The sequence below is a fragment of the Pinus tabuliformis genome, chromosome J, assembly GCF_031772625.1.
Source record: "Pinus tabuliformis cultivar Carrire ecotype Pingquan chromosome J, CPIR1, whole genome shotgun sequence".
NCBI lineage: Eukaryota > Viridiplantae > Streptophyta > Pinopsida > Pinales > Pinaceae > Pinus > Pinus tabuliformis.
Genome location: NC_142295.1, coordinates 483740112 through 483756300, shown reverse-complemented (window position 1 = coordinate 483756300; position 16189 = coordinate 483740112). Strand labels below are relative to the sequence as shown.

Sequence of the window (16189 nt, the reverse complement as noted above, 5' to 3'; positions counted from 1 at the left end):
TCTTCATTTGGATTTTTCATCGTCTAAACCAATGTTGTAATAATCACAATCAAGATTAAATCAGCGAGGGTCCAAAATCAGAAATATTTGTAAAAATCGGCTTAGAATCGATAAAAATAAGCATAATTTAAAAAATAAAAAATAAAAATAAAATCATTTTTTCTCAATTTTTTTAGCATCTAAAGCACCCACAATATTAAATAAATGCATTGACACATAAATATGAAAAGAGAACTAATATATAAGATGTGTAATATCATAATATGTCTAGTGCTACATCACATATAACAGTGAATCATGTCTTGAATCCTGAGTCAGCCTCAAAATATCAACAAAAAATATAATAGCGTATCTCATATCATGAGTCAATTGTCATATACAATGGAATAAACCAACTAACTAATGATTTCCCTTGCCCCTCTTGCGAGAAAATGTAACCGCTTTCCCTCTAGATAAAGGCCCCAGGGCTAAAAATGGACTCTGATGTCCTCTAGAAGCTAAAGAACTAGGAGCCATAGGAGGTAGACCATGTCCTCTGCTTGTGGCCATGGTAGGTGGTGTCACCACTTCCTCCTCTACAGATGCTACCCTCTCCACTACCTCCTCCTCTGACTAATCGGGGGTTGATTCCATGATAGGCCTCTCGACCTCAATCCTCCATGCAGAAGTGGTGTCAATCACATCCAATGAGATGGCCTCCACATCAGGTGTCCTCTCAAGTTGCCTCACCCACAATCTGATATTGTAGTAGACATAGACCATGTTGTTAAGGCGTTGGGACTCGAACCTGTACCAGGGTCATAAATTATAACTTATTAATTATAAAAACAATAAACTATATTTTTTATTATTTAATGAATTCAAAAAATTAATTGGAAAATTTTTAACCTGTTGCACTTCTCAGTGTGTATTTTTTCAAACACACTACAGTTGCACTAGCATCCAAAGGAGCTACATGTTTGGTTGAGCACTCGAATGGCAAGATTTTTGCGAATGGGTACTCTGCCACCATAGCTTCTCCACCACGCATCTACAACAAATAATAGAAACATAAGAAAAAAATTGAAATTTGAAAGTTGAAGCAAAGTAAGAACTTTTAAGAGAATGAAATTTGATAATTGAAGCAAACTAAATCTTACATGGCATTTTGGTTTTCCTATCATGGATAACCATGTCAAAGCTAAATGTGCCACCTGTCATTCTGTATATCTCCATTTCTTTGGAGATTTTTGCACGTCTGCTGGAGATGACACCATCTTCTAAACATAGGTGAAGAATCCATCTATGACCTCAACATCAAATATCAAACCACAAGAGTAAGAAAATGTGGGGTTCAATTAGATCCCTGCAGCATGAATGGGTCGATGGACTGTATTGTTCCATCACTCATCAATCATTGCCCATATGAGTTGTTGTTCTCAAACCCATCATCCCCCTTATCATCGTAATAGTTGTGTATGGATTCTTTGGCCCTATCCATGGCCTCATACAAGCAACCCATTATGGGCTTATCTCCATCAACTAATCGAAGAACCTTTACCAAAGGTTCGGTAATGCTACACGCCTCTTGCACTCCTGCCCAAAATCTTTCCTAGTATGAAATTAGCCTACATATGGCCTCTCCCTCTGGTTTGTGTCTATATGACAAAGCATGCCACTCCTCTAAAAGAAACATTCTCTTCACATCCCATATAGAATTCAAGAGGGTTTGAAGAGATATGAAGGTAGTGCCAAACCGTGTAATGGCAGGGCACACCAACTCCTTGTCGTTGGTGAATGTTCTCATCAAATGAAGCACAGATGCATGCATAATTATATATAAATTTTGTAATGTTTTTTGATGATTCAACAATATCCTCCACAAAAGAAAATTTTCCTATGTCTTCCAACATCAAGTCAATGTAGTGTGCAGCACAAGGTGTCCAAAATAAGTTAGGATGCCTCTCCATAAGCATCCTGCGAGCAGCAACATAATTTGCAACATTGTCTGTTATGACTTGGACAACATATTGTGGACCCACCTCCTGAGTGAACACGTCCAACAAATCACATAATAATCGTGCATCTTTGATATGTGCAGATGTATCAACAAATTTCATAAACATTGTTCCCTTGGGACAATTAACCAAGAAGTTAATAAGGGTTCTACCCTTACGACCGGTCCAACCATTTAAAATAACAGTGCATCATGTCTATACCCATGAGCCCCTAAACTCTTCCAATCTCTTACCGCATTTGGCCTTTTCATTCTGAAGAATACACCCTCTAAAGTCATCATCGAAAGGGGCTTTGTACCTTGGGACAATAATAGCAATAGCATCAATTGCATGCTGGAAAAAATGATTGTTCCTAGCAATGTTGAAAGGAACATCAATCCAAAGAAGACATCTTCCCAACAGCTTGCCAACTTCTTCCTTCTCCCTTCTTTTAAGTGTTGACGTGATAGATGGTTGTGCACCAGGTGTGGTTCTAGGAACCAAAAATGATGAGGCAGTTACGGGGTTGACTGTAGAAACTGATGTTGAAGAAGAACTAGTACCACTCTCACAATCACCTCCTAGTCCGACCACTCCACCTCCTTCCATTTCACTCTTCAGAGCTACCTAGGTCAGTTTGGTTGCCTCTATTTCTTCCAATGATTTGAGGGCTCTACAAATGATTTCTAGAGTTGTATTTGTGCAAAGCCCTACTTCATGTCCAAGATTTTGTGCAATGTGAAATTTCAATCGATATACTCCACTTGTCATATGTTGCCTACATAACTTGCAAGTCAAACTTGATCTGTCAAACCCCCATTGGGTTCATCAAATTCCCACATAAGGCCCAATTTTCTTGGCATGTTTGTAACTTTGGTGAACTCGAGTCTTAATGTAAGATTGAAGTTTGAACTCAGCGAACAAAAAGAATTTCAAGTTAAACAAATGAAATTAACATACAACATTTTGAATTTTTGACAAAAAAACTCCACTCAATGAAACAACAATGGCAAAAAAGCACACTCAAACCCAAGCAAAAATCATGGAAAAAAACTACAGCACAAAAAGAATTTAAACAAATAAAACTAACAACCAAAATTTTGAATTTTCGACAAAAAAACTTCTCCACTAAATACAACAAAACTAGCAAAAAAACACACTCAAATCCAAGCAAAAATCATGGAAAATATATGGGTGACTAAAACCCAAGTAAAAACACGGAAAAAACAGAAAAAAAAAATAGGGCCAAATTTGGTGCCCATACCTGAAATCCAAGCCCTGCTGAAGAAACTTGGTCCAAATTCAATTTTTTTTTTGCTTGGGATGCTAAATTCCTTCGATTTTCTCCTCATTTTCTGTTATAGATGAGTTCTCCTCCTCCTTAACTCTCACTCTTGCCCTGTGATTGCAAAATGAGACCAAAACAAAACAAAACAAAAACTTTTAATAAGTCATTGTTTACCGCAATCATGATTTTTACTGATTGGATCGCGACTTTTTTGAAAAAATCGTTGATTTAATCAAGCGATTAAATCAGCTTGGCGAAAAAAGTGATTTAATCACAATTTTCGCAACATTGGTTTGAACTGCAACATCGAAATATGTTTCTAATTCAACTAGCTTGTCATCTTCTTGAGTTGTGATATTCACTAGATTGGTATTCGTTCCTTTTTCTTCAACTTGAATTTTTGAAGACTTAGACACTTCTCAATAAGTTGTTGTACCTTGTTTTCCAATGATTTCTTGTCCTTCTTAAGCTTCTTAATAATTTCTTCATTTTTGTCATCGATGATTTTGTCAACTTCCCTTTGCGTATTTTTTATTGCTTTTTTACATTCTTGAAAAATGTATGTCAACTGGTGTTACTAAATCTGATTTCGATGTAGTGTCATGTAGTGTTATTTTTTTCCTTACTATAGGAAATTATTAAAAACTTTTTCTTCATATTTAGGATGAAGGATCTTATTGATTCCATCCAAGGTGAACCAAGAATTATATCGCTATTGTCACAATATAAGGTTTTAACGGTGAAATGTGAGATAAAAGTATTATCTCCAATACTTAGTTGTAGATTGCTTATGTCATATTGTTTTTTATCCATCGAATCCATCGTTTCAATTATATTTGATTTAGGAATCACTAATTGTTTAGGCCATTTAGTACTAACATAATTATTATCTTGCATAAGATCGATAGAGATTATAATATCCTTTCATGCAAGTGATCCTTTGATTTTAAATAGTGCACTAACACTTATACTAAAAGTTTTAGGAAACCTTCTGTTACTAGTCTCTATTTCAATTTTTTGGAATGAGCGTAGGGTTTAAAGTAAACATTTTTTATATATATAAACCTTCAAAACTTTATTAATCTTCCAAAAAAAAAAATTTGTCCACACAATATATTTATCCCTAAGCTTTTTCCCTAGTTCGTAATAAAAAGGGCATTTTTTTTTAAATATTTCGTTAGGAAATAATTTATATGTTCAACTAAACTTATAATAATTTTTAAGATTATAATGAATATAAAAATGTTAGCGGGGCATGATTATATTAAGAAGGCATGCCTGGCGAACCATACGATAGTATGGCTTGAGAATTAAGATTACTTGATATTTGTCACTCGTGGGTGGATTGGGATGTGACTGTACGATTTTCTTAGTCAATTAGAGTGCAATTACACACATCCACAATTATGAATCAAATGGCTTGATAGTTTAGCGATTATAGCAGAGACGCGGCAAGGAGCAACAGAGGCATCAGACAGTGAGAGCAGTAGGTATGGTGGCGTGGTGGCAGTTGCTATGTATGACACCGACGTGGACTACAGCAGCAATGATTGTGGTCGTCGGTTCGCTGTGGTGGGGATGACACAAGCAATAGGAAAAAAATTGTGGACAACGAGCCGTGAACGGTAAGGCAGCGGCCTGTGATGAAAATGTGGTTGCTTGTAGCTGCAAAGCACTTTTTTTGTTTCATAGATATATCTATATATATATATATATAGGCGTAGTCTAAATTATAGACGAAATGGGCTTTTTCATGACATTTTTATGGTTAATTTTAACCAGAATCTAGCTGAGATTTTTCAAAACTTGAGTTTAAGTTGTTTAATCTGTACAATTCGAGTGCCCCAAGGGTTTTTCAGGGTGTTGAATCCATTTATGCATTCAAAAATGCATTTTAAACAACAAAAAACCACATTATTGTTTGAAATTGTATCACCGAATTCAAGTGAAAAAGGTTATTTCGTCTATAAGTTAGACTACGCCTATATATATCACTGTTTTAGAACTTCGACTTGGGTTCGGAACCAGCCGAGGGTCGACTCCAACTCCGACTCGGTATCGACTCGGCCGGTTTGATTTCAGTGACTCGATCGTTGTAAAAAATACATTAAATATTTATTTATTTATGTATGAAAAAATATAACTTTAACGATTTTCATTCGTGTTTCCAAACACAAAGCATTAGAATATAGATAGAAGACAACATATGATCAAAGCAGGGTCATGAATATATCCATTATATCAAAATGGCGCACAGTGCACTGTCCAATACATACATGATATAGAGATCAGAACAAAAACACATATCCAAGGAGGCTCTAAATAGCCTCTACAACAAAATTAAAACATCACTAGTCACTAGTCACTAGTCACTATTGGCTATTGTTAGAGAAGCCAACTTCATCTGGCTCAGACTCTAAATCAGAGTCAGACAAGGAAACCCATGGCTCCTCCTCCTCATCACGATCTCCAACTGCAAGTGTAGAAGTAGTAGCACTAACAGGCGCAGTAGTTGCGTGCTAAGATAGACGACCTATGCGCTTGCATCGTGGCTAAGTAGAGGAAGTGCCTACAACTGGAGTACTTGGGGTTGGGCCTAGTACTAGTGGATCTGCATTTAACTAAACATGATGTTCAACTACTGCCTCCATCTGTAAATCCAAATCAATACCAATATCCTCATTAGAATCAAACTCTATTGGATGACTCTCCACTACCCAATCTGATGTTGGATCAATATCTTCCAACACAATGGGATCTGTATCAGGTCTTTTGTTCAACAATTGGTTGTGTCTTAGTCGGAGGTTGTATTGGACATAGACTAGATCATTTAATCATTTTTATTCCAAACGGTTTCTCTTCTTCATGTGAATCCCCTCGAAGACAGACCAATTGCGCTCACACCCAGTAGCAATGCAAGTTTGACTCAAAATACGGATTGAAAACTTCTGCAATTGAGGACAATGGCTACCAAATGCCTCCCACCATTGTGCTGTAAAAAAAGTAAAGTTAGCTCAACAAATTATATCCAACTTTCAAATTATAAACAATTTAACAAAATAAGAATTTGAAAATTGAAATTTTTTGTTTACCTGGCACATTTGCTTCCCTTGCAATCCTTGTTAGGTTCTGCCAAAGGTACCTATGGCTCTGCTAAAATAAGTGATCTATTGGTGTATCTCCAACTGGTCACTCTCCTTAGGGACCATGCGGTCAATGCAGTCAATCAATCCATCTCTAACCTCCCCAGTCAAAGCTTCTGCCTCCAGAGCTTTATAATGATACCTTGGGTTCAGAAAATACCCAGCTGCATGTATAGGGTGATGGAGTTGATTGTTCCATCTTTGATCAATGATTTCCCAAATGGGCCCATACTTAGCCACTCTATCCTTGTATGTTGCCTTTATTTGCTCCTTTGCTTGATCCATAGCCTCATAAATGAAGCCCATAGCCAATCTTTCCCCATCCACCAACCGCAACACCTTAACCAGTGGCTCAGCAACCTTCACAATCTTTGCTGCCTTTTTCCAAAATATTTCTTCATTAACTTTTTTTCTCACATCTTTGCCATCTTGTTTGCGAGACCATTGACATTCATTCCATTGATCACTGGAAAACACCCTTTGCAAGTTTCTCTGTTGGGAAAGCCTAGATTGCAATGTCAAAAAATGAGTTGCAAATCTAGTGATGGCAGGCCTAATAATATCCTGGCCCCGATGTGTTTCCTCATCAGGTTCAAAATCCATGAGTGATTGTAGATATATTTTGTTATGTTTTTGGCATGCTCTACAGTGTTCTTGATCCAATCTATTTTACCAATATCCTCAGGCATGAGGTTTATGCAATGTGCAACACATGGGGTCCAAAAGATGGTTTTGTGTTTTTCCTCTAACATTTTACCAGCAAGAACATAGTTAGGCATTATCTATGATGATTTGAACATTAGCCACCCCACTTCTTCAACAACCTCATCCAAAAGTTGAAACAAGTGTGCATCTTTCACCCTATCACATGCATAAATGATTTTAGAAACATGGTTCCCTGTGGACAAAAGGTAAGAAAGTTTATGACAGTACGGTTCCTTTGATCAGTCCATCCATCTGACATGATGGTACATCCTGCTTTTGCCCATGAGCTTTTGAAATCTTTCAAAATTCATCAATGGACAAAACCTCTTTTTGCAAAAGAGATCCCCTTAACTCATGCATAGTAGAGCCTTTGAAGCCCTTTCCAGCAGCAAATATGGCAGCAAACATAGGTTCATAATGTGGTGAACGAGAAGCATTGAAGGGGATATCAGCATCATACCACCATCCAGCTATGTAATCACAAGTAGTTTCTCTCAATTCTTTCTTCCAATTGTCATCTAAGGTGGGTTTCATCTGACCTCATTAGCTTGAGGACCATGTGCACTATCAGAGGGAGAGGAGGGTGTTAAATAACTTTTCATATCACCCTTCTTATTTTATTTTACCCATAGGTCCCATACCCTTTTCTTGAATAGACTCCAAAGAGGGAGGAACATAGCGAAAGGGGTTGGATACATCAGTGCAAGGGATAGATGATGAGTCATCATAATCAAAATTGGGGTTGGCAATCATCATGTGTTTTATACTCCTCTTCCTCCCAGTTTCAGCTTCTATTTCTTTTTTCTTAGCTTTTTCTTCCTCAAACTTCTCAACTTTTTCTACCAACTCCTTCCTTATATCCCCAATTTGTTTTGTTGGTGCTGCACATGGAGCAATTTGGCCTTTAATACCATCCAAGTGTTGTTTCAGCTTATGAATGCCCCCTCCACATCCCTTAATCTTTCTATGAAAAAATTTGCAATGCATTTGATTATCAATCATCTCAGCGTATGCCCAAGCAGCGTCTTTCAGTCTAGGAGCCATTTTCTAATATTTGGACTTGGAAATGAAAGGAAACAAATATGAAAATGAAAAGAAAAAAACAACTCTTCAATGCTCATTTCTTTTACAAAAATTACTCTTTTCAATTTCCAGATTTGTAAAAAAAAAAAAAAAACAAGCAAAGGCAAATTTGAGAAGTGAAAAAAAAATACCTCTAAGCTCTAGCCTCCTCAATGATGCTCCAACAAACCAACTCCTCAATGTTGCTCCAATGACTGCCCAAGAAGCTCCTCACTGCTGCTCCAATGATTGCCCAAGACTCCTCACTGCTGCTCCAAAAACCAACTCCACAACTCTTCACAAACTCCTCACAAATTCTCACACAAATGCAATGAAATAGCTATGAGGAAATGTGAGGTGCTTGGGTAGTAGCTTTTATAGGCTTGGGAGAGGTTAGATGGACAAATGGAAAATATAAAACCAAAAAATAAGCAATTTTGGAGTCTGTTTTCCCTCCAAAATCAGGCGCTAACCAGGTTTGAATGGCTCGGCCTGTTTAAGTCAAACTCGGCTGAGTCGGTTGGTCTGTTACCGAACCGGCCGAGCGTTTGTTACCGAATCGGCCAAGTCAGTGACTGGCTCGGCCGATCCAGTAACAGACCGGCCATTGAACCAATTTTTATGCCGAGTCGGCCCAGGAAGGGGTCCAACTCGGTCGATTCCAAATCGACTCGCCCGAATTTTAAAACATTGATATATATATATATATATATATAATCTTCCTTTTTTTGGTTTTATATAATTTTTTTATAACTTTTTTAGCCTTTTTTTCAATTTATTTTTTAATATAATGATTAAAAATAAATAAATCGGACTTTATATATATATATATATATATATTTATTTTAATGGCAAAATGGAGAGCCTCCAAACAACTTTTTGTGGCTAAAGCCAAAATCACAACGGCAACGAAGTTGACTAAGAATGACGGCCAAAGGCTGGATCAGACAAGCTCTGTGTAGCGGTTGAGTAGCTAGAGGATCGGATATAGCTCTGATACTAAATGTTATGAACAAATTTCATATACGCAGCAAAATACTTAGAAGATCTGAAATATGTAAATATCCATTATAAGACAAGTAGTATATTTATATAGAAATGTACAAAAAGTATGAGATATGAGATTGTAACAAATGAGGGCCCGCCCCTTCATGAACGGCCATGTCCTTATGAGACGTGACTCTTCAGTGTACTAATCATTGTTAACTATTATTATTATTGATTTACATTCATAACTAAATACCGTACGGGACTCACAATTAATAATTCGCCATTTAATATTTGGAACCTCCCCTACAGATATCAAACTCAAATATTTTCCTGAAAATTTTCTCTCTCACCAAAACAATGACAATTCAATCAATCCACCATGTGCTAAAGAATAACAATCAGGAAGCTTATCTGCTAGCAAGTAAAGGTTCATCTCCTGAACCAGGCATAATTATTGTCAATGGGAGAAGGGATTATTTTATTATCCCTTAAACAAGCAAGAATTATTTATGAAGTTATGTTCTAAGCAAAAGGGGGACCTCAACTTGGCTTTTGCGACACTGAGCCATGTGGATCTCCCATGCATATTGATTATTAAACAAGGTCGACATGGCTACCAAATGTGCCTGTGGAGGAAGGATAACATAGTGGTGTACAGTTTCTTACTGATGAATTTACTCCAGCCCTCAGTTGATTTAAAGTTTATCATAGTGAAACTGATGGGGTGGACGGTGGCCATTCATGTTTGGAGCATCTGCAGCAGAGGAATGACATTTGCCTCTTTTTCAACAACGGAATAGGAGAATATTGTGCATGTAAGAGGATTATGAGTTTAATGCCAGCCGCTGAGCCCTTGTGGGGAGTTGAGATCCTGCATCAGAAGTCATTGGAAATTCGCAGTGGAGAATCAGAGGTATATTATGCAATAATGGCAATGGGTTGACATGGTTTTCAGCTTTGGAAGTGGAGTAATTCTTTACTTGCTCTTGTGAGCTGCTTGCCATCAAGAACGCACATTACTCCTGACATTCTCGCATGACTGCACCAGCATAGTGAGAAATTGCAAACAGAGGACAGACAGGAGTTTCAAAGATCTGGAATTAGTTGAGGTATCAAATACTGGGTTGTGTGTTTCTCTGATAGCACAAATCCTGGAGGTCGCTTGGGAATTGTGGAGACATCATATAATGTTTGATTGCACCTGTCAGGATAGGACAGAACAGGACCTCCAACTCCTGCAGTAGGAGATGATGCAGTTGCAGATCAGACACAACCAAATGGCATCAAATCTGACAACCGCTATGGAGCTACTCATAGAGCATCAGTCTCAATTGCGAAGGTCAGAGGATGAAATCAGTCACCTGCACCGTAAGATAGAAGAAATCCAGCAAGGGCAAGAAATGGGCACCCAGCCTCCATAGACCTCTCGTAATTTGATTTCATTCAACCAATGGCTCAGTCCTGACTTGAATGCTGTGGCCCTTATTATAGAGCCTGTTTCCATGCCCCAAGGACGAGATTTCTGATACTTAGTCTTTTGTCATGTTTTGTAAATTTTGTTTGATCGTGGGACAGTACTGGAGGATCTATAAGTTGAACAGCAATAGAATAGAAGAACTATGGTTTGCTTTAGGTGGAGGAACAGAACTGAACTCTTATGCCTCAATACTCCATTTTTGTTCTCTGCTGTGACTCAAGAACAGATTTTTATTATATAAAACATACATCAGTTCTGGTTAAAAAAACAATAGACAAGTAATTCTAAAAATAAAATAAAAGTCAAACAAACAACATAGAAGAACCCATTGTCAATAATAGAACCAAGTATATACAAGAAATAAATGACAAACTACATCAGCAAGAGGCAAATGAGCATAACTTCTGGCAAAAGAATCTAGACCTATAAGAAAAAATGAAAAGAAGGACAAAGAACAAACACAACTATATTCTGCAAAAGATGATACTACTCTTTCAAAAGCTTTAGAGCAATGGCCATGAAAAGTTCTCTAAATGAATTTATTAGTGGAAAAAAGGACATACCTGGATTTTGTAAAAACAGCCCCAAGAAGTTCAAGGAAATGAACTTGGAAACATTCCCATATCTCTTTGATAGCCATAGCATATGATTCTTCTCCTGAAGTTGATTGCAAAATATTTTTATGGCGGGCCAAATGAGGCGAACTCCTATAATTTAAATGTTCTTGCTCAGCAGCAGCAATAAGAAATGGTAGTTGTCCTGAGCCTTCCACTAGAAGAGAAACCTTACAAACATGTGGTCTTTTCTGCCAATAACGAACAGAGGAATTTTGAAATGATTTGATACTTGCAAAACAAACATCAATATTACTTGTATATTATTTCCACAGTAAAAATTGCTAAAAGAATGCAAGGGCATTCAAGAGAGCACAAAGCTATTGATACACAATCTAATTAAATATTAATTTAATAGTTTTCTGCTTTTTTAGTTAATTTTTTTATTAATATAGCTTCCTGCCGGTAAGATATATATCCACTACCTATGAGAAAAACTAATACAGGCAGAGTCTACTTACCAAAGCATTCTAGAAAAACTTGCAGTAACTGAAATGGTGGAAGAATGCAAAAGCAATAATCAGTTATGCATCTTTGACATTCACTCCACCATATAAAATAAGGAATTTCATTTTAATATTTATTTTCTCTAAAATTTTGGTTAACTTAAAACCACTTTGCATTCTGTTTTAAATGGTCCCTAAAATGACAATTGGCCTCTAGGTTTTTTTTCCAACTCCACATGACCCTTCACTGATAGTCTAAGCACCTACATCTTACATATTGAATGTAGCCCCATGTTTTAGACTCTATAATTCTACAAAGCAACTCAGAAAATGTTCCTTGCAAATTCGCTAACTGATGAGAGTCCCTAAGCTCCTGGTAGAATTAGCTCAATTATGTATATTTATTTGTACTTCAGCTTTTGTAGTTCTACCTATTCCATTGTAAATAATTCATTAGTAGCTTGGTCGTCATTGACCTAAATATTTATATTTTATTGTAACCTTAGGGGACTTGGTCAAAGATAATAACATGCCAACAATTTTGTACTTTCATAAATAATTAAATGCAACATTAGAGCGTACAAATGTACATTACAGCAATCTCCTTTCCAGTTGCATGCTTGTCCTTCCAATTTCTATTCTAAGTACTCATATTACTGTTTTGTGCTTATATCACTAACCTTTAAACCTCTACCTCCAATTTTTTTGAGTCCCACGTATGCAGATATCTTTTATTTTAATCCCAAAAAAAAGTCCAGGCAAACTCTTCATCATATGTCCAAATTTATCGAATCAAAAAGAGCCAGCAAACAAAATAAGGGAAGGAGCATGTCATGAATCCGTTTCCAGCATTAAGATATCTTGCCAAACAAGTTTAAAATTCTGTTTAAATCCTATGGTGGTTCAACTTAAAACTATTGTAATTAAGTCATGTTTCCAATCCATTCACATACACTAATATAGACAAAAAAAACAATGGTTAATAGAACATATCTCAGTGGATCTTTACGGACAATATTCTGATACAAGGAAGACACAAGTTCTTTGAAAGACTTGTTTTCACAATTCACAACCGACCTTCTAGATTGAGGGATGGTGAAAGCTCTAGTTAAAATTTGATTGAGGGCATGAGTTGGATCGCATGCAATCTTCTCCATCTCTGTTGCACTAAATACTTGTCTGTTTGCATTGAAGGTGGCCTAGTTAGCCTTCATTGGCCAACCGATGTCAATACATGGTTCATAAGGGAGCCTTAAGTGGCTACGCTCTCCACCAATAGCACATCCATTGATCCATCTATCATTGGAGTTGGGAGCAGGAACCTTGGTCATGGAAGCAGTGATGATACCACCAAAGGCAGCACCAAGTAAGTTTGTGTTGAAGGCCTATCACAAACAATGTTATCAAACTTGGACCTAAACTGGTAGAACCAGTCGGTCAAACCATTTTGGTGCCTAAACTGGTCTGACCAGTCACAGAACTGGAAAAGGCTGGTTCAGTACCGAACTGGCTTTTTTTCAGCAAACCAGACAGTTTTATACAAAATCGGCTGATTCTCTACAATGCAACCAAGGACCCTCCAAGCGCATTTTTTTTTAAAGAAAACAATAGTTTATAAGTGGAGAAGCCTAATATTCAAATTTTAACCTTAGGGCCCTACTAATGCTACATAAGTAATGGTAATGTCATACTTTTACTTAAAAATTGTGACACAGGATGTTTGAGGGTGGTTTTGATCTCATTGGATTTTGTATCAAGAAAGTAGAATTTTAGATCCCAGTCAAAATTCAGCAGAATTGACAGTTTTTAAGATTTCAGAATTGGAGCGATTGCAACATTTCCATTGGATTCTATCCTATATGAGGGTATGGAACTAGAATTTAATCAAGAGCACCAAACCCTCTATGTACCTTGATGTTAGTGACAATTATTTTGGAACTCCTCTATCATGACAATAGTAACAGTGTACCCATCACTAAAACAAAATCTTGATCTGACTTGTGAAGCTTTTTCTATCTTATTTTAATGCTTAAAGGGTGATATTGATGATGAGGATTCTAATATAGGCAATTATTTCAATGATATGTAAGTATTTGTTGTACCATGATTTTGTGTTATTGACACTAGAGGCTATCCAGAGCCTCTTTGTTGATGTATTCTTGGTTCAGAGATGTATTTCACTAAGGCCTATTTTGGTTATGTGCACTCTTACTTGCTATATAAATGAGAACTTTCTAATGTCCCTTAGAGTAAAATTGCCCTTAGGGTTTGAATGAGTACATGACAAGATTTGTAATCTACTAATATCACAGTATGCTTTTCATTTCTTGCAATTAGAAATAATATTAAAAATCAATAAACAGTGTAACCAGTGTTTAGTTGCATCAATAACTCATGCACATGATAGGCCAAAGCCTCTCCTAGAGAACTCACACTCTTCCAAAAAATAGTAAAGATGTTACTTTAAAAGTATATAAGAGAGAATGTACAGCTAAAATATGCATGAGAACTAGGCCAACACACAAGATCTCCACAAGAAGTGCCCTACAATAATAGCTAAGTGCAAAATACAATATAATATTGTTCAATCTAGGAGGATGTGCTCAAGTGTTCATCTAGAAGAACTCACTTAGTGTGCCATCCAAGGTGTATGACAGATGTAAAAATAAAATATACCTCCTAGGAGAATGCTCCATAATCAACCTCCAAAACTTGAAAGTGGTCCACTGTTGAAAATAGTAGCAAGAAAGGTCCTCCTTTGACTTCTGCGTTAGTCAAAGAGACCAAGAAGCAGTTTTCCTTAGCATGCACAAGTTCCTAAAAGTTAGGATGGATTGTTTTTTGAGCATGAGTTGGTGAGAGGCAATAGAGAGCACAGGTATATGTGTGTGTAACCTTGTGAGAGGACAAAGAAGCTTGTGCACAGATTGGTAGAGGCTATTTTCCCTTGGGAATTGCGCTAGGAATTAGGAGGTAATTCCAAGTTAATAGGAGCAACCTATGTGCATAGATTGAGGAGGAATGCACTAGGAAATAGGGCCCCAGGAGTGTGCAAAGAATAATGGAAGCAACATCAGGTCTTGTAAGGGTGTTTCAGCTTAGTACAAGCACAAAAAACCAGATTGGTTTCTAGTGAAACAATATTGTATTGTAAGTGATCTATTGCTCATTCTTCTATCAATAAAATTCTCAAAGAAGCAGAGGGATTTCCCAGTTGGGTTCCCTAAAAAAAATTTCATGCTTTGCTATTGTGATATTGTGTTTTATTTTTGTTCTATTCCATTGCAAATTAAGTAGAGAAAATTACGTGTCTTGGGTTACAAGTTAGCTTCAGATTTGTTCATTCAAGCAGATCAGAATTTTCAAGGAAATTCTACAAGGTATCAGAGTTGTGAACAAAATAAACACGAGCACTAAAGAGATCAGTTTATTGTTGGAGAACAGAGACCGGAATTTTGAAGAGAAATGCCTTTGATTTGGAGAATGGTGTATCAAAAATTGAGAGTTGATCATTGTTTAGAGGGAGCATTGAACTGCATATATTGGAATGGGAGGATCACAATTGTGTTGGAAGATAATGGGGTGGGAAAGTTTATCAAGCAGGCGATAGCACCACCTCAAGATCCCCAACAATTAGCCCAGCATACTAAGAATGGTGTCAAGGCTGTGAGGCCCTAAATTAGGAATTTAACAGGGTATAACCAATATTACGCTCAGAACATACTATTGTTTGTGTAATTTTTGTACAGAATTTATCAATTTTACTATTGAGTACCAACCTGGGGTTCTGTGGTTGAAGATGTTTCTACTCTATCGTGGCTCTCGCTCCCGCTCCCTTTACCGAAACAATCAAAACCTCCCTGCCAAACTGAGCACAATCTTAGTACCCAGCTCCAAAGTACTTCAAATTTGAGGTACTCTAGCCCCCGTGCCCAAAATTTCAAGAACAATTAAAGCTCAATTCCCTCTATAGTGATTTTGTTATAAATTCCTCCTCTCTGTCCCCCAACCTGCCTCTGGAATTCCCTCCTCGACTCCCTTATAAGCTCAATTCCACCGTCTCAAGCTCTCCACTGCCCATGCCTATTATCTTCTCGACTCCTCTCCATTACTTGCCACCTGCAATGTCTTTTATGACTTTAACCTCTCTATCTTCCTTGCGTTATATATATATATATATATATAACTCATGGAATTGAGGTTGCCACCTTTGTTACTTTTCTTTTGATTGAACAGATTTTATATTATGGTTTTTTTTAGTTAATATAATATTTTGTGAATATGTTAATTATTTTATTTATAGATTTTAATATTTAACTTTATTTTTAACATACATAAATTAAATTATAAATTTAATTTATATTTTATTATTTTTGTTAGATATATATATATATATATATATATATATATTTGATTAGAGGATTAATCATATATATATATATATATAGATATATATATGGGTGGTATGTATCAAAAGCCCTACTTGAT

General features: G+C 36.6%; 1 protein-coding gene across 2 annotated transcripts in view; it reads right to left on the bottom strand.

The window, feature by feature from the left end:
• LOC149227903 (uncharacterized) overlaps positions 1 to 16189 on the bottom strand; it is a 193104-nt gene that overhangs the window by 23065 nt on the left and 153850 nt on the right. For both annotated transcript variants that reach the window (XM_089377955.1, XM_089377956.1), the window contains exon 3: positions 11205 to 11446. In XM_089377955.1, the coding sequence (XP_089234081.1) occupies positions 11205 to 11281 (77 nt within the window). In that variant the 5' untranslated portion in view covers positions 11282 to 11446. The remainder of the gene's footprint in view (positions 1 to 11204; positions 11447 to 16189) is intronic.